Source organism: Eremomyces bilateralis (assembly GCF_010015585.1).
Source record: "Eremomyces bilateralis CBS 781.70 unplaced genomic scaffold P152scaffold_5, whole genome shotgun sequence".
NCBI classification, from domain to species: Eukaryota; Fungi; Ascomycota; class Dothideomycetes; order Eremomycetales; family Eremomycetaceae; genus Eremomyces; species Eremomyces bilateralis.
This window is the reverse complement of record NW_022985071.1, coordinates 1,416,095-1,437,668: the sequence shown is the minus strand read 5'-3', so window position 1 is coordinate 1,437,668 and position 21,574 is coordinate 1,416,095. Positions and strand designations below refer to the sequence as shown.

At 54.1% G+C, this 21,574-nt stretch overlaps 6 protein-coding genes across 6 annotated transcripts; 3 read left to right on the top strand and 3 right to left on the bottom strand.

Moving 5' to 3' along the window:
* The first annotated feature begins 128 nt into the window (after positions 1-128).
* P152DRAFT_432800 (Trs120-domain-containing protein) lies at positions 129-4,943 on the top strand. The gene is made up of 2 exons (XM_033677449.1): positions 129-439; positions 493-4,943. The coding sequence occupies exons 1-2, from the start codon at positions 280-282 to the stop codon at positions 4,758-4,760; spliced, it is 4,428 nt and encodes a 1,475-aa protein (XP_033536275.1). The 5' UTR covers positions 129-279; the 3' UTR covers positions 4,761-4,943.
* A 782-nt stretch (positions 4,944-5,725) lies between these two features.
* P152DRAFT_447977 (uncharacterized protein) lies at positions 5,726-8,143 on the top strand (the record flags this gene model as incomplete). The annotated part of the gene is made up of 6 exons (XM_033678021.1): positions 5,726-5,842; positions 5,899-6,144; positions 6,268-7,333; positions 7,386-7,597; positions 7,649-7,853; positions 7,914-8,143. 6 exons carry the CDS (start codon positions 5,726-5,728, stop codon positions 8,141-8,143), a joined length of 2,076 nt encoding a protein of 691 aa, XP_033536274.1.
* Positions 8,144-9,418: 1,275 nt separating this feature from the next.
* Positions 9,419-10,151, top strand: P152DRAFT_393567 (uncharacterized protein; the record flags this gene model as incomplete). Its single annotated transcript, XM_033676205.1, has 2 exons — positions 9,419-9,486; positions 9,548-10,151. 2 exons carry the CDS (start codon positions 9,419-9,421, stop codon positions 10,149-10,151), a joined length of 672 nt encoding a protein of 223 aa, XP_033536273.1.
* Positions 10,152-10,244: 93 nt separating this feature from the next.
* P152DRAFT_282522 (uncharacterized protein) lies at positions 10,245-14,377 on the bottom strand. Its single transcript, XM_033674933.1, has 2 exons — positions 14,194-14,377; positions 10,245-14,144 (listed from the first exon to the last, which is right to left on the bottom strand). Exon 2 carries the CDS (start codon positions 14,142-14,144, stop codon positions 10,338-10,340), a length of 3,807 nt encoding a protein of 1,268 aa, XP_033536272.1. The 5' UTR covers positions 14,194-14,377; the 3' UTR covers positions 10,245-10,337.
* A 21-nt stretch (positions 14,378-14,398) lies between these two features.
* On the bottom strand, positions 14,399-15,839 carry P152DRAFT_282473 (ribonuclease H-like protein). The gene has a single exon (XM_033674932.1). The coding sequence runs from the start codon at positions 15,735-15,737 to the stop codon at positions 14,652-14,654; it is 1,086 nt and encodes a 361-aa protein (XP_033536271.1). The 5' UTR covers positions 15,738-15,839; the 3' UTR covers positions 14,399-14,651.
* Positions 15,840-20,019: 4,180 nt separating this feature from the next.
* On the bottom strand, positions 20,020-20,398 carry P152DRAFT_282386 (uncharacterized protein). The gene has a single exon (XM_033674931.1). It carries the CDS (start codon positions 20,350-20,352, stop codon positions 20,107-20,109), a length of 246 nt encoding a protein of 81 aa, XP_033536270.1. The 5' UTR covers positions 20,353-20,398; the 3' UTR covers positions 20,020-20,106.
* Positions 20,399-21,574: the final 1,176 nt, after the last annotated feature.

Below are 21,574 nucleotides of genomic sequence, written 5' to 3'. Positions count from 1 at the left end.
TCTTGATGTCGAATATCCACAGTGCTTCCCACCCCACACTCCTATTCGTGGCGCGTTGCTAGTGAAAGATCCCTACCAATAGGCACTTCACCGATTCACGCCCACACAATACACAATTGTCACCGATTCGTATTGAGAAAGTTCACGAACTATTCAGGTAAATGGCGAAAGCTCATACGCACAATATACCCATATCCAACCTTTAGCATTAGCGCCTCATTTCCCTCCTCGACCATGCCATGCCCCTGATGTCCTCCCCATCATCCCCATGTTGCTCCGATGGATCACCTCTCCCCCATCTCGCCCGCGCGATTGCGAGCGCTGGCATTGCCCGTGGGCACCATCAAGCGCACGAGGCTGGTGGAGTTCGTCGGCCGTCTGATACCAGAATGCGCTGTACGGTTAGGTGATGTGACGCCGGATCGGCGGCAGGATCGAGGTTGGTTAATGGAATGACATGGTGCGGTACGGAGGATGCTAATGGGAATGCAGGCATGTTCTCGCCGCTGTCCTTCACGGAAGGGAGGGTGTTATATGATCTTGTCACGTCGATGCCGTCGCCTTCGCATTTAGCCCTGTCTCCATACGAACTGTTTCGAGAACCGATTGTGATCATTGGGATTGCCGATGCGCAGGAATATGCTACCTCCGAGGGACCAGGAGATGTAGATATGGAGCGTCTAGGAACGGACCTTTCAAATGCGATGGAGGGATTACAACAGTCCTTTCCGCGCGGAATCATACATCGGCTGTTCCTATTCGATTCCGAACTCGAGTCGCTCCCCGAGGAGCTCGAGAACGATACGTTCTGCGTTCCGCCCGTGGAGAAGTCGAAGGCAACAACCCTAAAGACGATAATGTGCGACCTCACCTCTCAGGTCCTGGCCGAGATGACCGCCCTGGCGAAATCCATACAAGCATTACCCACCATCGATATAACCAAAGGGAACAGCGTCCCGGAAGGGCCCCTAAACCAGGGGAACATGGGAGCAAGAGCACGTTCAGCATCTCCGGCAACCGACAACGCATCCCACCGCATGTCCATGCCTGTCCTACCTTCCTCGGGCCTCAGCCACTCCGTGAGCGCCGGCAACTCCCGAACGGGCTCTCCGATCGAACCTCCGTCTCGACAAGCCAAGACATTCGAAGAAATGGGCATCGGGGCATCTCCAAAACCACAGCTCAATCGCTCAAATACATCGGCGAGTCCCCGCGACCGCCCGCAAGACCGTGTGTCGGTCCACGGTTTCGGGCCGGGGAGTATCACCGAGAAGGCGAGAGATAAGGGACGAGCACGCGTTGGTCTGGTGATCGCGACGATGTATCTGCAAACGGGTTGCTGGGGCGAGGCGCTCGTTGAACTCACCGAGAATACCGCACGGGCGCGACATCTTGGTGATCAGCTATGGCATGCGAGAGGCCTGGAGAGCATCATGATTTGTCTTATCCTACTCTCTTGGTCCGGCGCCGAGTTCCAAATTCCTCAGATCTGTTACCCCACCACCGAAAAACCTTCCAACAAGCCCGCTACTCCGGTCAATACGAGCGTCGATGTGAGCGTGCTCCATTCCACCGACCCGAGTCGGAAGCAGGCATCCCTGAACAAATTCGCGGCCTTCCTCCCGGATTTCGCCCGAATGATCCTGAGCATATATTCGCGATCGTCGACCTTCTCGGGCGAATCGCAACCCCCCTTAGCCGCGTCCGAATACATAATTCGAAAGGCCAAACTCTTCGCCATCATCAACCTCGTCGGCGGAAAGCTGAACACGGCGGCGTTAGAATTCATCGTGCTCGGCACGCCGCTCAATTCGAAAGCGAACCTGGGCGTCTCACGACTCACAATCACACCCACACGGAATGAAATCTCCAAACTCCTATTCCGCGCCGTCCCCGACGAGTTCCAACCCTCCCGTGTCTCGTCCATGGACTACGTCATGATCCTCGCAGGCATCGCCTCGGTGTTCTCCCTGATCGGCATGCATCGCAAGCGGGCAATCATTTTGAAGGAGCTGCTTGCGGCCCTCATCCCCGGACTCATCCAGGCGCGGAAGGTTGGCGCGGCGGAGATGGGCTTGCATCCGGCGGCGGGGCTGGCCGCGCTGAATCTGGCGAACGGGGCCGCGCCGGGGGCCAGTGCGCTTGAGATCCCCGCCAGCGAGATCGAGAGCGGGGTGGATCAGTTCTTAATATGGATGGGATCCGTGTATGGGATCCCTTCGAAAACGAGGGCTCAAGGTAGAATGGAATCGTCCACTAGCCATACTAACGGAGACGACCAAGCTAGCAAAGGAGATGGCTTCGCCTCCGCGCAGTTCGCTGCCATCGAGCGCATCTTGCTGGAATCCCGGCTACGCAGCTTCGGAAACCTCAACATGAAGCTGGACGTTCTGCGCACGTGCATCAATTTCTGCGAAGCGTTGCCCGACTTCCAGGGCGTCTTGGATTTCACCTCGGTGCTTCTCAGCATCGTGGGGCCGGGCCAAGCCATGAAGCTAAACAACACCAACTACTTCCTGTCACTTTCGCGAGAGGAGCAGCTACGCATGGCGAACAACGTCGCGCGGACGGTGGCCTCGGCGCGCGGGCTGGGCATCACGGATATTGCTACCGGCTATTGGGATTTCTTCCTGGTGCGCGGATTGGCGGTCGCGGCGAGTTTCGAGCACTTGTCGCTTAGTCCGCTGTCTCGTTCGGAGCTTGCGGGCGGCTTCGACCAGAAGTCTAAGGAATCGACGGGGCCGTTCCTGCATAACCCGTTCCAAAAGATTCAGGAGAATCGAGTGCCCGAAACAATGCTCGTGGTCGGCGAGGAGCGAGACTTTATCGCGACACTACAAAACCCCTTCGATTTTGAACTGGATATTGAGTCCCTGAGCATCGCTACAGAAGGCGCCGCGTTCCGGTCGTCGCGAAGCGGAGCCGTTCTCGGACCGTTCCGGTCGCAGCGTTTCACCATCGTCGCCATCCCAGAGGAAGCAGGGCAGGCCAAGATCATCGGATGCACGGTGAAGGTTCGCGGATGTCGAGAGCAGACGTTCCCGATCGTCGTGGAGCCATGGCGACCGGAGCCGGACCATCGTGTGAAGAACATTGGGATCCATGCCGCGCTCACCTTGGAATCGAGGCTCGTGTCCGACTCGTCGACCGTGTCGAAAGACGGCGCTGGCACGGAATCCGGCCCGAAGTTCGCCACCGTGCCGCTGAATATCATCCCCGAGCAGCCGGTCGTCACGATGACGGCGGTCTCCCTGCAGCAGTCCGCGCTTATGGTCCTGGAAGGCGAGCGGGCCAGGTTCTCCATTACCCTGAAGAACGTCTCCGACCGCATCCCCGTCAACTTCGTCCATGTCTCCTTCCTCGACTCGACGCAGGCCGCGTTCCAAGAAGCGCTGACCAATCGCAGCCTGCCCATGGCCGAGGTCTACGAACTGGAGCACCAACTGCTCATCAATCCTGCCGTCAAGCTCAGCTCCGAGAAGGGGACGCCCCCGACGGAAATCGCGCCGCGATCGTCGGTTACGTTCTGCTTTGAGGTTTTGGGGAAGCCAGGGTTGACTGAAGTCATGGTCCGCTTCGCTTATGCGAACGTCGGTAAAGACGATGCGCAGGCACAGGATAAGGTGTATACGCGCCTCGTCGCGGTTCCGATCGCGATCACTGTGAACGCCAGCGTGCATGTGCACCGCGCCGATATTCTCCCATTTAGTTCGGATTTTGCCTGGGCGAGTCAAAATGCGGGAGCATGCGAGAAGGAACCAAAGAGCCTGCTGAAGTCCGCCGAGGCCCATGGCACCCGTTTCAAGACCCTCCTCAATCGCGTGGGTGTGAAATTAACCGCCGATGAATATTGCCTCCTACTCCTCGATCTACGAAACACATGGCCGACGCCTCTCACTGTCTCGCTGCACGTACTCCATAACCCCGACGACACGAGCGCAAAGGACGATATCTGCACCTATTCCGTCCACCAAACCATCCAACCCGGCCACCTGAACCGCGTCCTTCTTGTCCTCCCGAAATCCTACCTCGCCCACCGATTCGACCGCATCACGGCGCTAAACCCGAAGAACGAGAAGCAGTTCATCGTCTCCCAGAACGCGATCGGCCCCGACGCCGAGCGGTCGATCAGGGAGGCGTTCTGGTTCCGGGAAGAGCTGCTTAAGATGATCCGAGGCGAATGGCAGGAAGGCGGCACTGGTCGGAAAGGCGACGTTGACCTTCGGGGGATCCGACTCTCGCGGGGCATGGTGGACAACCTCAGCTTGGGAGACGTCTCCATTGAGATGCAGATCATCGGCGCCGAGCAGAGCGAGGACGAAGACGAAGACGACGAGGAGGATTCAGCGGATGTCCGACAAACCGGACAGCATACCTTCTCCGTCGAGGTGGACGATCTGCTTACCCTGCGCACGACGATCCGCAACCGATCGGCGCGCGCGGTCCACGGCATCTTGCGGCTACAGCCCCGGATGGCGGGGCAGCCGATCAGCACCGCATTGGATCTGGGCAAGCGCTTTGCGTGGAGTGGGTTATTACAGCAGGTGTTAGAGCCGCTGCGGCCGGGGGAGGCGCGGACGGTGACGATTGGGGTGGCGGCGTTGTGTCGGGGAGAGTTTGAGGTGGGGGCGTGTGTGGAGGAGGTGGGGGTGGGGGAAAGGAGGGAGAGGAAGGGGGGGATGAATGAGTTGGATCGGGTGAAAGAGGAGGGGAAGAGGATTTGGCATGCGAATAGTCCGTGTAGGATACATGCTCGATGAATTAGGAGGGCTGTGATCTAGATACCCCTAAGCATACTGTTGTGAGGCTCAGTCGGTCTCATTTAGACGTTCACAACCTGTTAATGTAATCAGTGAAACCACTAAATCACTGTCAGTAGATCATTTGTATTGACAGTAACCATCATAATTAGCTCTCTGTATTAGATATGAATTGTGTAGCACATGGTTAACCAGCTACAACTCTCACTTGTGGCTTTGATATTGGGTCATGGCACACGGAGATCCCTGTATTAGTAGTTGTGGTGGTAGGGATGCGAATATTTCCTTCCGCCGCGTGCATAGACATGTGGTGATGACCAGGATAGTCACGTGGAGTTTGACATGTAATAACCACGTGATAACCACGTGATCGGGGAATGCGGATGCTGACATTCTGTGGCCAAAATTCCGCCGTCGCCATCACATCGCAAATCTCAAAACGAAACCAACAATTATCTGGATCCATGAAAAGTTTTGCTGTAACCTTCGTTTTTCATCTCTCATCTTCTTTTCTCTCTTCAGGCGTAAACCCTTACGTATTCTAAATCTCAGCCAAATCTGAAGAAGCTTTCCATCCAGCTCAACCAGACTTCACCATTACTTCGTAACTGACGCGTGCTGTGAAGGCACATATCTCCTTTCGAGGGACGGTTTCCTCATTTCGGTTGAGCACACGTAGTCGCATCCACACTGATTACGGTAGTCGGACTCGAAGGACTCGAAGGAACCCGTCTGTCGCGCGCCTTCTGTAGCCGGATCCCGCGATAACAATTTCCTATCAACGCGATCTGTCTACCGTACTCTCTCTGTTGCCACTCACTCGGCGTACTCGTAACGATAACACGGAGTACAATCCTCATTCCTTGCGGATACTACTTGCTCGATATTTGATTCCTTGACCAGGACTAGGAATCACGTAAACTTCACACATTACATTGATCGCGCCTTAGGGCATCGTATACAACATGTCGGCTCCAGATGAGGTTGCCAATCTCCTCCAGTCGCTCCAGACGTTGAAGGCTCCTGGGGTCACGAAGACTAAGATCGAGGCGATCACCGCGCTCTGTATCGCAAACATCAAGGTATGACACTCGGTCGGCTAGGCACTGTAACGCACACTAATGATGCCTGTGTTTAGTCCGAGTCTGCGCTCGTGCATAAAATCGCCTCTCACTTCCAGCGCACTCTCCCAACGCATAAACTTGGCGTGCTGTATGTCGTAGACTCAGTAACTCGACAATGGATCGAGAAAGCAAGGCTATCGGGACAAGCGCTCGGCGCAGCCGCTCCCGAGGGAACCTTTGCTTCTGGCGTCCATAAGATGACCGAGCTGTTACCCGTATTGATGAATGAGCTTCTTCAAGTAGCCCCGGACAACCAAAAGGTACGACATGAACTGTGTGTTGGCACTCAGTATGCACGACATCCCAACTGCTAGATCCACCACCCCTGCCATAATGAACGTCGCGGTCCAAAAGTCCAATACTTACATATTCGTCTCGTGTAGGAGAAAATCAGCAAACTGATAGATATCTGGGAGCGTGGCAGCACGTTCCCACGACCGATGCTGGCCGGGTTCAAAGAGAAACTCGCAAGCTCATCCAGCCGTAAGAGATTCTTGAAACGAGTCGACTCGATGTCCGTTCCTAACGAAAGTCCAACAGTCCTTCCGCAAACTTCCACCCCCGTTCCGGCAAACAATCCTGTAGGATACCAGCAGACGGCTCCCGCAGCGGCGCCTCAGCAAACTCCTGCCGCTCAGCCGGCTAAGCAGCTAAGTGCGGTAGAACTTCTCGCGGCATTGGTTCCGCAGTCTCAGCAAAGTATACCGCAAGCACCACAACCCACGCAACCACCTGTTCCCCAGGCGTCCAACTACGGCCGTCAACAACCACAGCCATCGTATCCAGGAGCAGTAAACGGATCCAATGGTTTCGCTCCGCCTTCGCAAGGAATATCGTATTCAGGACCAGCACCCGCTCAACCAGCCGCGCAATCAACTGCCGGCGCAGCTCCACCCAACGGCAATGCGCATCCGGATCCAGCACAGCTCTTGAAGCTTCTTCAAGGGCTTGCTGCCGCCAATCTCCCTCCGGAGCAGATCGCGCAGATTCTGAGTTCCATGGGTGTAACCCAGCTTCCAAACCTCGCTCCCCCTACTCCAGCTGCGCAGTATCCTCCATCTGCACCGCAAGGTCCCGCAGATTACAGCAGACCAGATACCAACGGTAGCCAATATCCTCGCGATCCTAGGGCACCGGACCGTCCGGACTATCGTGAACCGCGGGGACGGAGTAGGTCTCCGGATTATCAACGTCGCTCCCCTCTCGCTCGCCGGGACAGTCCGACATACGGCGTGTATGACCCAAACACGGTGGGTCGAGAAGGCCCGGGCCATGGCTATGATCGTAGGGACCGCGGCCCTCCGAGGCGAGGCGGTGGTGATTACCGGCAGCGTAGTCCCATGGGATCCGGACGCGATAGACAGCCCACCCCGCAAGCCGCACCGCCGCGTGCTCCCGGGCAGAAGTTCATGGACTGGGATCGATCAATTCCCCGGAACCACATCAAGGGTATGCATGATTGTTCGAGTATAGCAAACGCAGTGACTGACAAACATGGTAGTATTGAGTAGGACCCTCTTTGTAGGCGGCGTGACCGGCAACGAAGGTGAGATCCATCGCATCTTCTCCCGCTTCGGCACCGTGCAGAGTGTCATCGTCAATTCTGAACGACGCCATGCGTTTGTCAAGATGGCGAATCGACAGGACGCGCTCAACGCGAAGAGTGGCATGGATAGGGAAACAGATCCGGAGGTTTTGCACAAAGCTAGATCGGTAAGCTACAGCCATCATCCAGTGCATTTCCAGTGCTAACAAACAATACAGACCCGATGGGGCGTAGGTTTCGGCCCTCGCGAATGCAACGATTACAACTCCGGCGTCAGCATCATCCCCCTCGATGCACTCACCGATGCCGACCGCAAATGGATGCTGACCGCCGAATTCGGCGGCTCGGGTGGCCGACCGATCGAGTCAGGCATGGTGGTCGAAGAGCCCGACATTGAAATCGGCGCCGGCGTCTCCTCCAAAGGTACGGTCCCCTACTTCCCTCAATTGCCAATCCTCTCCCGCAGTCCTGACCTTTCCTTAGCCATTTCTCGCCGTGTCGTCGCCGACCCGGGCGCCCCGCGACGAGGTCCTCCGCCGCGAGACCAGGGACCACGAGACCAGGGACCGGGACCGAGACCGAGATACGGTGATCGTCCGAGCCGACCCACGCCGCCTCGTCGGGCTAGCCCTGCACCGCGTCCGGAAGCGAACACGGTTGGGGTGCCTCCGCAGATTCCGCAGTTCGGTTTCCAGATGCCAGGGTTCAGATGAGCCGCATCGATGTTTCAGATCATTGGAGGGTATAGCGAGTGGAAATGTTAGTCTGAGACTCGCTTTGGGGGAATGTAGTGGACCCGTTCGAGCTACCACAACGATGGGGCGGTCGCATGGAGTCCGGTTTCCAAGGTCGATGGTGACGCACGCGCCGCAAACTGTCCTTTCGTGAGGTTCTCTTGAAGCTTTTGCCGGAAACGATACCACGTCGCCGTAATGAGCAACTTGGGTGGCACGCGTCGCTTCACAGCATTTCTTAGTTTTCGAATTGTATACTAGTATATCGAGTCCGGACGGGCTTTTCTGAAGATTGAATCCATTAAGCTTTAGCTTTCCGGCAGGTCTAAAAGGCGATCTTAATATCACGTTGCAGAATGCAGGTGCAGCGGTGAGAAGTCCGGGCCGTGGTGCCGCAACTCTCATTCCATTCAGGATGAAGTCGACATGAACATGTCTCCTACAGATGATACTAGTTTTCACTTCCGAAACCCTCAAATCGTCCCATTGCCATTCCCTATCGAATATGAACACCGCTACCAATCCCTCATCTCTCCTTCCACCGAGCTTCGTAGCCCAATCCCGATTTTCGAACTTCTTTCAATATAGTCCGGACGTCCACCTATATCGCACCCTTGAAGACCATGCTGGGGATACAACCACCGCGCATCCCTTTCGCTTCTCCTAATTCTACGTATATTGAATTCCTGTGCCGCAATCGACCACCCCGCCCACATCTCCGGAAGCCATGCATATCCCTATTGGTCCCCCTCGTGCTGCAAAAGCACCGCGTCCCAGGGGCAACCCGGCGATAAGAAGCAGGATGCTGCAGGCTACGCTGGAACCGCCCATCAATCCTCTCACAAGCGACATTGGGAATTCTCAAGTTGGGAGCATCCGAGCGTGATGTGTGAACTTTGAAGGGATGCGGAACTTTTTCGGTGGGCAATATCAGCGGTGTTAATCGGAATTACCAATCATAGGGGGCGAAATTGATGGATCCATCGTTTCTGAGTGAATGGCGGAGGAGTCATGGTCGCCATCATAATAATCATCCTGGTTTCGGTTCCGAAGTTCTGTTTCCTCCAAATCGCTCTTATAGTCTAACTCGAGTCTCTTTGCCGCTTTCCCAGAGTACAATACTAGCATGTACATTGCATTAGGTTTAAGTTGTGTACCTCGATTATTTTCTTATATATAGATACATCCCCCTTCACCATGGCTGTCGAAAGCTCCACCTCATCACTCGAACCAACGGCCCTCAATCAAGAAGTCATGGCCATTCCCGCCGAAGCGAACGGGGCGTCAATAATAGACGGGAAACCTCCCGTGGTCTGCGTCTTGTATGTTTTCCCCCGCCATTGTTTCAATTGACCGTCGACCACTATGCTAACCCCACCCCAGCTGCGGCGCCCACCCCGGAACCTCCCCCGCCCACCTTGAAGCCGCCCGCGCCCTCGCCCACGCGTTCCACAAGCACGGCATCCACCTCGTCTACGGCGGCGGCACGGTCGGCATTATGGGCGAGGTGGCGCGCACATTGGTCGCGCTTAGCGGGCCGGCCGCCGTGCACGGGGTGATCCCGGAGGCGCTGATGCGGCGCGAGCAGGCGGGGCAGAGCACAATCGACGAGACCGTGTACGGACGGACGACGGTGGTGAAGGATATGCATACTCGGAAGGCGTTGATGGCGCGGGAGGTGATGGAGGGGGGAGAAGGAGGGGGGTTCGTGGCGTTGAGTGGGGGGTATGGCACCCTGGAGGAGCTGATGGAGGTGACGACGTGGAATCAGTTGGGGATTCACGATAAGGGGATCGTGGTGTTGAATGTGGATGGCTATTGGGATGGGTTGATCATGTGGGTGAACAAGGCGGTCGACTCTGGGTTCATTGCGGGGAATAACGCGGGCATCATCGTCGAGGCAAAGGAGGCAGACGACGTGGTGCGGTGTCTAAGAGACTACCAAAATGCGGAGGGTCGATTCAATCTCAAGTGGGACGGGCGATGATCGGGTTGGGTTTTGGGATCGGCGAGACGGCGATGGATAGTATGGCGTCTTTACGGCACGCTGGGCATCAAGTATATAGAGTTACGGGGAACGTGTCATGACGTTCTCCAATAGCATTCTTCAACTATGAAATTATTGTACACATTTGTATTCGCTCCGTAGCATCCATTGATTTCCCAGTCCTTCCTACTCCCCCCACTTCGCCACCCTCACATGGTCCGGAACGGACGTGTTGGTAGGAGAAGAACGCCTTCGTGTCCTGGTAACCGCCCTCTGAAAAGGAGGGTCCTCGGCGAACTCCTTACAAATCCTCTTATGAACCTTCTTCCAATCCTTACTCTGACACTCCTTCGAGCAATACTGCGCGACGTGGCACCCCGAACATCTCAACAACGGCCTCCCACCCGGTTTCTCCCTACACGCTAGGCAGAGGTCCCCTCGGATCATGATATCGAAGGTCTGCGTCATCATCTGCGCCGTTTCCGTGACCTGCGCCTGGTTGCTCAAGTGGTAGCACTTCCAGGTCTTTTCGAACAGCGGGTTGGGGAAGCACACCGGGATCGCGACGCGCACCGCGAAGTCGTTGAATTTCGGGTCGTGGATGAATTTCTCGAACTCGGCCTCCACCGGATAGTCAGACGGGAAGATGCCCGTGCCACACGCGCAGATCGGACCGTCCTTGCCGTGGTAGCGGGGCGTACAGGACTGGTATCGGCACGTCGCTTTGTGTGGCCAGGTGCGGGCTCGATCGGCAAAGGACATCAGTGCCCGCCGCCAAAGCGCGATCTCCTTGCGCGTCCCGTGAAACACTTGGTACGCGCCTTTGCTCGAGACCAAGGTTTGCATGAACGGCGCCAGCAGTGCTCGGAGCCCGTCGCTGAGAGGAATGACCGCGCAATCGAGAACGACGCCTTGGACGATCTGGTCCAGCTTGATCGAAGAGAGCAAGATAATAAAATGGGGTTTGACGTCCTCTGATGATTCATTTTCCCGTTCTGCGATCATGAAGACAGTCTTTCGTGACTTGATCGGACATCCATACCCTAGGATCATCTGCGCAATGCGCAGTTTGAATGGCGAGTATGGGACTGGAAAATTGTAGTCGTAGGGGACGGGGGCTGTCACCGCCTCTTTGTCCTTATTATTGAGAACGCAGCCGATGTAGTCGAATATCCAACCGCGCCTGCAGGCATCATCGATGTCAATCGTCGGCATCCGATCCAACTCAATGTGGTGCAGGTTTCCCGTGGTAGGACTGGAAGGATACATGGCGATTGCCCAAACATTGGCAACGGATCTATCGAGCGATTTGCGGGACATGACCGGACCCGTGTATTCGATGTATCCTGCTTTTCGTTTGACTCGTGTCACACCCGCGAAGGGTTTCAACGGCATCGGAGGGGTGATGGAGAACAGAAAAAGGCCGATCAACACTTGGACGGTGAACGGTTCGATGCACGCTGCTTTGAGAGCATCTGCTGGCTCTAGTAGATGCTGTTTCAGCTCTTCGGTGTTACAGGTGACCCGCAAGGTCATTCGCGACACCCGAGACTGGGTCTTATTGAAGTGGGCGTGGATGAGTATATTGGCATCGTGGACTCGACTTTCCTGAGTGAGCGGCGAATCCTGAAATTCCTGTCCTGGGATCGCGCTGAGCGAGGCATTTCCGACGAGGTTAGGAGGAGCCTGGGTGATGAACACGTTTTTGCTGCTGAGCATGGTCGTATAAAGTGGCAAACAACCCTGCATGGAGAGTCTCTCTCCGAATCTTTTTGCGACATTGTAGTCATGCCGCAGCGCCAGTTCGACTTCTCCGGATAGGTCCTTCGTCCGCAATAGGATCCAGGTGGGCACCATAACGGTGACTACCATAGGCGACTGCCCGGCACATCCTTTCTTGTCCTCTTTAAAGAAAAGCCGGTGTTTATTGGTTCGCTCCCGGCCCTGGGACGATATCTCACCCCAAGACCAGTGTACATCGTACATGGCGAACCACAGATCGGGAGTTTGGAAGTTGACTTGGACAACCGGACGTCCGATATCGTCGTCCCATGGTGGTTTTGTAAAGTCCATCATATGTTTTGGTGGTATGTAGAATGTGACACAAAGCTGAGTAGGGAGGTTCTCCCAGCCTCTTAGGCATGACTCTGAGAGAAAGTCCTCATAGCCTTCAGTGAGAAGGAAGTCCTCCCAGCCAAAGAGACCGGCAGAAGTGAGGTACATCGGCAAGGCCTCGAGATACGGCCCGAGCCATGGATCCTCCCGACTTTCCGCCATCATGTCTCCAAAAGTATCCACGAACTCGTCGTAGTCCACTTCAACGTTGGCGAGGACCAGTTTCAGGAGCGCCGCGAATCCTCCGCGCGTGTACGAGGGCATCAGCCGACATTGGACCCAATCGTAGGCTGTGCGTTTAAGGGCTTCATAGTTGTCACTGGCGAACATTGAGGTGTATAGCCGCCACATGAACGACGCTAACTCGCGAGCGTCGAACGAGAGGTGGGCCTTGGAGTAGAGACTGTAGAGGCCTTCGCCCTTCTTCGCTCTCCATTCCGGTAGCATGGTGCTCTTCCACGTGATGTTGTGAGGGGGATGTCCGTGGCTCATGTCCATAAAAGCAAGCTGGATACTGTCATGGCTAGACGTTGATGTGCCCGTGTACCAGTATTCCATCGGAGTCAAGCCGAGGAGTAGCGCCACCGTGGCAATGTCCGCACACAATGGGCCTTGAGATCCAATCTTGAGACTTTGAGTGTTCCAAAAGTATGTACGCGTGAAGATGGTACTGGTCAGCCTCAGTTTCAAGAGCGGACTGCAAGCCGTAAGGACATTGAGGATTCCAGCTATATCTCCCATATCGCCACACGCGATGATATCGAAGATGGTCGGTGCTTTGGTAGCCCTGTTTTCGGCGGTATAATCGAGCGAATCCAGAAGCAGTGGTTCGAAGCTCTGGGAGGTACCGTACCAGTTGGCCGTTTCAGTCTCTCCGTGGACTCGATGGTGCTGCAGGACATGGCATAAGGCGATAGGGTCCGCCACGACGTACCGAATCTTCCAACGTCCGGTGGCAGCAACATCCCGAAATGAATAGCAATATAGCTCGAATTGACCATATGCATGCCTAGCATACCCGTCAATAGCTTCTGGAGGGTTCGGTAGGCGGTCCCTGGGAAATACCACTTTCGTGAAGGCGGGGGCAAGATGCGATCCAGAGAACGGCTCGGAAGCGTAGCAGAGCTCCGCACGGTCGAGAGTGGCGAGCAATGGATTAACCCGGTTTGCTCGCGCCGCGATTTTAGGGCAGTCGTAACAGGTGCCCGTCTCACGATACCGGCCAAAGGCAAGACAATGATGGGCCCAACCTGGTTTCATGGCCGGTTTCGCAGCATTCTTGGCTTGCGCCATGAGCTCATGTTGGCTCGAAGGCGCCGCATCATGGACGCGTCTGTACCTGTCCCAGAGGTCTTTCAGGTGCTTCTGTTGGTATTGAAAAGCTGCCGCCTTCTTCGGAGTCACGGCGTAGAACTCGAAAAAGTCTTTGACTTTCGCCCACGTCCGAGCATCGCTGAACCGGAGGGTCCGCCCGTACTTTCCGGAGTCCCATACGCCGAGGGTTGCGATTTGAGGCAGGAGCTTTTTCATATGCTTATGGAGGAAGCACAGCGTGCTGTGATCGATGAGCATATCGGAGTGGAGGCGCCATATCGTCTCTTGATTCGAGCCGTCGTCATCGATGATCATAGTGAGCAGGACGATAGATCTTGCAACGGCGCAAATCCGGGCCTCGCAACAGGTAAAATCTAATTTTCGTGTTTTAGACCCAGGACCAGTGTAGGCGGTGAAAAGGAAGTCTCGAATGTCACCGTGTTCGAGGATCAGGATGTCGGCGTCGTCATCGTACGGTGTTCCTCGAGTGAAGCAGGCCGGGGGAGATGTTGACCATGGATAGAAGACCGACCCTCGATCGAAACGTCCTGGCTTGAGCAACATCTTGGAGGCTCAATAGAATATTATGTGTCTTGGGAATAGAACCACTTACTATGACGCGGCCTTCCAACGAGATGATGCCGCGCTGGTTCTTAAAATCGAACCTTCAACCGATCTCAATGATGGATGAAAGACGGCAGCAGGCGAGTGGGTGAGTGAGTGAGAAAGATTGCAAAATGTGAGGAGTAAACACAAACAACAGATTACAATGCTTCGCAGGATGTGCTTCAGTGAAGGCTTCGTCTCATTCACAACAATCAGTCGAGGTGATTCCCCATAACCATGGGAATACACTTCTGCTTGAACAGGAAAACAACTCCGATTCTGTTCGCCGAGGGTCTGCAGTAACAGTCAATCCCCCGGACAAACGCAAGCTGACAGTGTAGGGTGTGCAATCAAGGGAGACAAATCAATCTTCCATCACTCACCATGCCGCTAGGCCGGTAAACAAGATCATGTCCTATCGTCACTCGCCAGCTCCTTCAGCAGCATCTTCATTCTTAACGAATCCTAAAACACTTCCTCAGATAAATTCCTGCCGTACCATCTCCCCAGCTCATCTTCTGCGCCGTCGTCCTCCCCGTTGGAGCTGAAAAAGTCGGTCATCTTCACCGTTTTGGAATCCTCTTCCTCATAATCCACAATCGCCGCGGCAGACTTGCCCTCTAACAAGTCTTTTGCGGTGCCCCATGAGAATCGACACTCGGAGCCCCATCCAAAAATAGGATCCATGGACGCTTTGAGCCAGTTGGTGGCCCGGCCGTCCGATGGATATCCGGAACCCCAATGATCTCCCGGATCCGTCATGGAAGTATGCTTCACATACTCGTCCCAGAGCACTTCCAACGCCACGTCTCGCGTCACCTTTGCGACGACACTGGCCGCGCCCACGACCGGATATGTGACATCGGCCTTCTTTTCGACCGATATCCTCGCGGCCGGGAAGATCCTCTCGAGATTCTTTTGATACACTTCCGGCTTTCCGATGGTGTCGACAAAGATGTCCGTGATGTTCAGCCCCATGTCGTATGTCCGTTGAATCAGATCGATCGTCGCATCCATCGCTTGGGCGTTGAGATTGTATGGGGCGGTTCGTGGTGATGGAAGCATGTACGAGGATATTGAGGTCGCCGAAAGGAGGGTTGCTGAAAAGCCGCAATGGGTCTGAAGTGAGGCGCTCTCAGCCTCCCCTGCATCGGCCGCATCATCGGCGTCGTTCGATTCTGCACCGGCTGATGTTGCTGGCGGTGTACACAGAGTTCGCATCAGATTCGACCGCACTTCGGCCGTAAGGGCCTTGGAGTCTGTAAAAGCATGGGTATCACGGAGGAGGCTGTAATGGAGCGATTGTGGAACGTAAAAGAGGGAGTAGACCATGGGTCCTAAAACCGGTCCTCTGCCGGCCTCGTCAATCCCAATCACGCACTCCGTCGATAAGTCGGAGGCGATTGCGGAAGGTATGGGAGAGAAATATGAGTATGTATTTCCGGAGAGGAGCTTTGGGGTATCGACTGTAGGGGGGATGAAGATATTGGAAGGGGTAACATCTTGCTCGAGATCTTGTGGAGCATCTTGGGATACTGGAACCTCGTTCATTGTTATATGATAGAAAACTAGGTTGCTATGGATGGGAGATCAAACGAATAGTGTTCAATTTCTAGAAACGCTGATTGCTTGTTACATCGACAGAGTTACAATTTACGTCGATGTTCTTGAACTGACGTTGAATGAAGAAGACGCGTTGAGTGGGGCACCGCGACGCGTCCTGCACGTGATCTCGAAATGAAATATCACATCTTGAACATTGATGCCATTCGGCAACTGGAAAAGGTGCATGTACGTTACCTACAGTATTAACGCGTCCGGGGGATCAATTTCAGGTTGAACCCGAATTCCATATACGATTGAACCGATCTGAATGGAAGACCGAAGAACACCGGACCGGGGAATCGACAACAGCATCAGACTTCAGAGGCACTCTCGTAGAAAAGATGGAGTAGAGAAAATAGAGTACCGTCTAGGGTGGACGAAATTGATGGCTCTTAGGCATATCCAGAGTTCGCGTTAGGTCGATGCAAGTAGCATTATATCATATAGTACCTACCCCAAGGCTTCGAGGCTTGATGGTCATCGATATTAACTCCTACATCCCCGGCTCTAGAAATAATGGCCTTGATACCATTCTTCCCTTAGCTGTCGTGGATATTCCAGTTCTAGTTTCCACCTTAATGCAAGCTAGGCGCCCTGTATCAGGTGCATAGTGCCATCAATTCAAGGTCCTCTGCCTTCGATGTATCATATATGTACCTTATGATACCCAGGAGTCCACTCTTTGATGTTAACTTGCCGAGCCTCAATAATGGCCTGGTGTCCTCCGTGCTGGCCTCGTATCACATGTAAACACAACAGTTGCTAGACGTAGATATATGAGATGTATACACGTGTACCTTAATATCTAATATTTTAGGGCCAGCTTCCCAGTTTCCTCTCCAAGCGATCATTGTCCGACCACTAAACTGAAGAAAGATATAGGTATCCCCACAAATGCTCGGGTCAGCTTGATCTCGCGTAACTATTCGGTTCAATTTCTCGAAGTGGTTTGATTGACTTCCCGCCTCTGGAAATGATGCTGATCAAGGGAAGGAGATTATGTTTCAGTTCCTGGGGACTTCTAAGATCACATATGGTCCTGAGGAAGTGGAGGTATATTTGACACGTATTAGGTGTACTCAACCCAAAGTGACTTGCATATGAGTTAAAACCCTTGCAAATGGTAGAGTTGGAGATCTGAAGCCACCTTGCCGCGGTCTCCCGATCTCTGATGATCAGCCTGATTCATGTAAGGCGGAATAGGACCAATCTCAACGAGACAGCACCCTTACATGGTCAACAATGCGAGGGTCCCAAGAGAAAGGAAAAGAGAGATAGAGGGATGAGCGATGGAGGAGAGAGATGATGGAGATTCTATAAAACTGATGCCGAACTCCAACGTGCTGAGATTTGTAGTTCTTCCACGATATAGTTCTGTAATCTGTTCATCTGTTGCGGCTCTTGAACTGTTCCTACACACGTCAGCGCCACAATCTGACAAGAACCAACAGGATCCTGAATCTTGAACATCAACGGCAACGGCCACTGACTCGCTTAAAGATCAAACTCGTGGCTAATCACTAAAATCGATCACCCAAGCTTCGGGGCAAGGTTGAGTAAGGCTAGCGTAGCGTGTGTTAGGGACGAGAAATTGGAGGAAAACACTGGAAAAGCTGGTTAGCTCCATCGGACCCTCGGTTGCCACCAGGAGCACACACCGTTTCGCTGCTTTCGCTGCGGCAAACACAACGTTTTTTCATCCAACCCCACAAAGCTCACCGGATCATCGATTCACTTGTTTTCAGGTTTTCACCACCGTTTTCAAGTGCAGAAAAGATCAAGTCGTAAATCACCGCCCCCGGCCCGGATCATCTTGTTGTTCCGTCGCAATCTTGCATCCCATCCTTCACTCCTTCGATACCTATCATCAACTCAGCCCTAAAACCGAAAATATTTTGTCAGACATTATCATTCAAAGGTGAGTGATCCATTACGATGCCATTGCTTCGACTACCCCTCGGGAATCCCGTTACGGTCATCAAACGGGGACTATCCTCGTTAGATGAACGTATCATTGGATCACCCCGATTCCTTTCCACATCGTCCATCGCAAGGTCGCCATCAAGGTACACCTCTCTAACCGCTTTCAGATCAACCTCTGACGATTCCTCCATCATAAAAATGGACGCTTCTACTGGAAACACTGGCAAGGCCTGCTACAACTGTAAGTTCCTCGCGTTTTCTTGATCAGGCGATGAGATCAGGCCTTTCAACCCGTCTCAGGAATGTAGAATCAGTTCATTCGATCGATTCCGACATATTCATGGCGACGGCCTTGTCACGAGAATTCCTTTGCTAACGATTCCTCATAGGTGGCGCTACTGAGCACCAGGCTCGCGACTGCCCCGACCGCGACAACCCAACATGCTACAACTGCAACGGCAAGGGACATCTGTCCCGTGAGTGCCCTCAGCCCCGCTCAGGCGGTGGCGGTGCCCCCGAAGGTCGTGCGTGCTACCGCTGCGGCCAGCCCGGCCACATCGCTCGCGAGTGCCCGAACGACTCGACCGGTGCGGGCGGACCCCCCGGCGGCAGCTCGCAAGAGTGCTACAAGTGCGGCAAGGTCGGCCACATTGCCCGAAACTGCCGTGAGGGCGGCGCCCCCGGTGGCCCCGGTGGCTACCAGGGCGGTGGTGGGTTCGGTGGTCCGTCGCGCGGCACCACCTGCTATTCGTGCGGTGGCTACGGACATATGTCCCGGGATTGCACCCAAGGACAGAAGTGCTACAACTGTAGGTGCACCGACACGCGTTGTGAAGGGCTTGACGCTGACTTTTTCTAGGTGGCGAGGTCGGTCATCTTTCCAGAGATTGCCCGTCTGACGCTGGTCAAGAGCGTCTCTGCTACCGATGCAAGCAGCCGGGCCACGTTCAGTCTAGCTGCCCCAACTAGGCGGTCGAACATTTCCTTACTCCCACACGGCGACCTACAATGCCTGCAGTGAAGTGCAAGGCGATACCCGGAGGACGTTCGAGGTCGGGACATAGCGGAAGTTGCGTTGGAGTAAGGAGACGAATCCCATCGAGGACGTCCAAAGCCCCGTCATGCATTTTGTACAGTACTTCTATCCTTCACTTCCTTCGCCGGTTTTTACTGGCGATGGACCTCTCCACGGTCCCGGTGCGCATCCCCCAAACTTGCTTTGCGGGGAGACGTCCGATACCATTCGCTTCACCATGATACAGCATGACGGGGTTCCTGTTTTCCTTATCACCAAACTGCTTTCCCCTATGATCAAAAAAATCGGCATGAACGGAATTTCGCTATGGCAATTGAAGAGCATCCACCAGAGCGGTGGCGGATCGGAAGATGCAGTCAAACAGTGTGAGCTGTGAAGTAGCTGCGACTGCAACCTTGCATAGTCAAGTCAATGATATCCAACTCATGAATTGATGATATTACGGTCGCCTTACAAATGCATCCTGCGACCACAAACGACGTTTATTGTGAATCATGTTGATCATCCGTCCATAGGATCGATGTAGAAGGTCCTCGCAGTGCTCCGTCGTCCCACATTGGTTCATCGTGTTCTGCATACGTCGTGACTCGCGAGGTACGCCCAGGACGGTACGACCCACTCGTTCTATACCTTTATATCACGTAAGAACCAAATCCGATCTTTCAGGATCGACCTTGCCAGCAATATAAATCGGCTTATCCGCTACGGAGGTCCATTTCAAAAGTTATTGCTCGCCAAGGAAGTGGCGTGATTATATAAGCAGTCTCGAGAGCCTATGCCACGGGCACTGGACTGCCTATCAACTGGGCATTTAATCAGGTCTTATAGAGCCTAATTCGAGGCAAGGGCGCCGGGCATTCGATTTACCGCGCGTAGTACCCGCCCGTTGGCTAGACACCCTACTGCCTGTGCTATCGGCTGTCGAACGGCTTATATAATCAAGCCCTTTCTTGGCGAGCAATAACTTTTGAAATGGACCTCCGTACAGGAGTGAAATTAGAGTTGCGCTCGCCAAGACGGCAAACCCCGCCGAAGCTGGTACAATGGAGGACACAGCGATGACGATGTTGCGAGACAATGATTATTATTCATTCTCACTATTGCTTAACCGCCAAGAATTCGTTATGGACTCGGATTCTACATTTGGCACAGTGGTAGTCAAGCCACAATCCTCTGCTCATGTTCGCTTTGGACCCACTGCAGGTCTACCGCCGAATCGCCGATAGATGATACCAGACGCCACCTCTCGGCTGTGGTTGGAAGAGATCGACCGATTACCAGTCCTTCCGGAATGTGATATTACTACTGACATATCAAATCACATGAGTTCCGGACCACCGTCAGACAAAGTAGATGTCACGAAGTATGCAAAGTCGTGGCGGCCGTGGCATCGTCTCGATTCTCCACGCTGAAACCAACGACGAACATCGAATGGCTCAGATGCACAACGAGGCGCCGAGCGAATATCAATCGTGACCGAGCAATAGAGAATCTTCCGGGTTCGAGGATGAGGGTGAATAGGGAGGGGCTGGGCATATGGAGCATCCGAACTCTATGCAAATTTACAACCAATCCCCGAACGGCGTTGCTCCACGCGTTCATACGCTGCTAACCCCCCCCCACGCCCCCTAGTCCATCTAATTCCATCTACCTATCACATCATACTTAGCGATGATTTTATCTCGTTTGATGGCGTCCGAATGCTGCATTTCCTCGTCCGGTTCGTCGCCAAGCTGCTCTTCTGTTGGAGTTTCGTGGTGCCACACACTAGACACAGCCTTAAGCGCGAAGAGCCGATTCTCCAAGGTAGTAGAGCGCGCCTTGTGATGGTGCTAGGCCATCGCCCGTTCGATATATAGTGCACCACCCTCTCAAGTATGGTTCTTCAATTCTGCTTCAACCATCCCAGGGCCATCGGTCCACCCCCTAAACCTATGAGGAACATTCCTTAAGTATCCCTCGGGAATACTGGTGGCTTCGCCACTCCCTGGATTCTACCCCCGCCTGTTTTCGAAACCGAAATCGATAATGGATCCAGTACCTCTCACGGTGAGCTGCCTTGCTCTAGTAGCCACCATCGGCAAAGTGACGTCGACCACCGCCGAGTTTGTTCGCCAGTATCGAGACGCTCGCAATGACGTCCGGACCCTCGATCGTGAGCTGAACTTGATTAAGGAGGATTTGGAATTGCTGTCAAAGGATGCCAAAGACGAGGGGTGGTTCGGGAGCTCGGACATGCTGGGACGTCGGATAGCTGGCATTCTCGAGGGATGCAACTTGGTTATCAAGCAGATCCCGGACTTTCTTGCCGACTATCGTGGCGCCTTCAGGATGGATTGGCTGGTCCTGGGCAGGAAAGAGGCGGCGAAGCTCCAGAGATGTCTGGGGATGCATAGGTTTGCACTGGATATAGCGCTCGACATAGTAAACTTGTACGTTGTCGATGACGTTGTCAATTGCATTGTGGGACGAGAACATAATTCGGCTGACTAGTATTAGGTCGATAGCAAGGGAATTAATAAACGACACGGATGGGATCCAGATTGGCATGGATGCCGTTCAAAGCGATGCCTCTCGGATTCTTGTCGAGATTGCCGAGCTCAAAGGGCAGTTAGACCACAGGTGTCTACCCAATGCGCTAGCACTGGAGCGACTGGAAAGGTTCCTGGATGATTCATCGACATATGCTGAGACCGCATATGAGGCATCAATGTATGACAGCGAAGCCCTCTTCCTGCCAACACAAGGTTACGGAGATATCAACCCCCGACTGCCAACCACCCCTCAAATCAAACCGAAGGCCAGAGAACGCCGATTACCTGGT

What these genes read in the sequence shown, in the direction of transcription:
- P152DRAFT_432800 (XM_033677449.1), top strand. Translation starts at nt 280, where the DNA reads ATGGATCACCTCTCCCCCATCTCGCCCGCGCGATTGCGAGCGCTGGCA. An exon ending in GGATCGGCGGCAGGATCGAG is followed by an intron (nt 440 to 492) that starts GTTGGTTAATGG and finishes ATGGGAATGCAG; the next exon opens with GCATGTTCTCGCCGCTGTCC.
- P152DRAFT_282522 (XM_033674933.1), bottom strand. Translation starts at nt 14,144, where the DNA reads ATGTTGCTCAAGCCAGGACGTTTCGATCGAGGGTCGGTCTTCTATCCA.
- P152DRAFT_282473 (XM_033674932.1), bottom strand. Translation starts at nt 15,737, where the DNA reads ATGAACGAGGTTCCAGTATCCCAAGATGCTCCACAAGATCTCGAGCAA.
- P152DRAFT_282386 (XM_033674931.1), bottom strand. Translation starts at nt 20,352, where the DNA reads ATGAACGCGTGGAGCAACGCCGTTCGGGGATTGGTTGTAAATTTGCAT.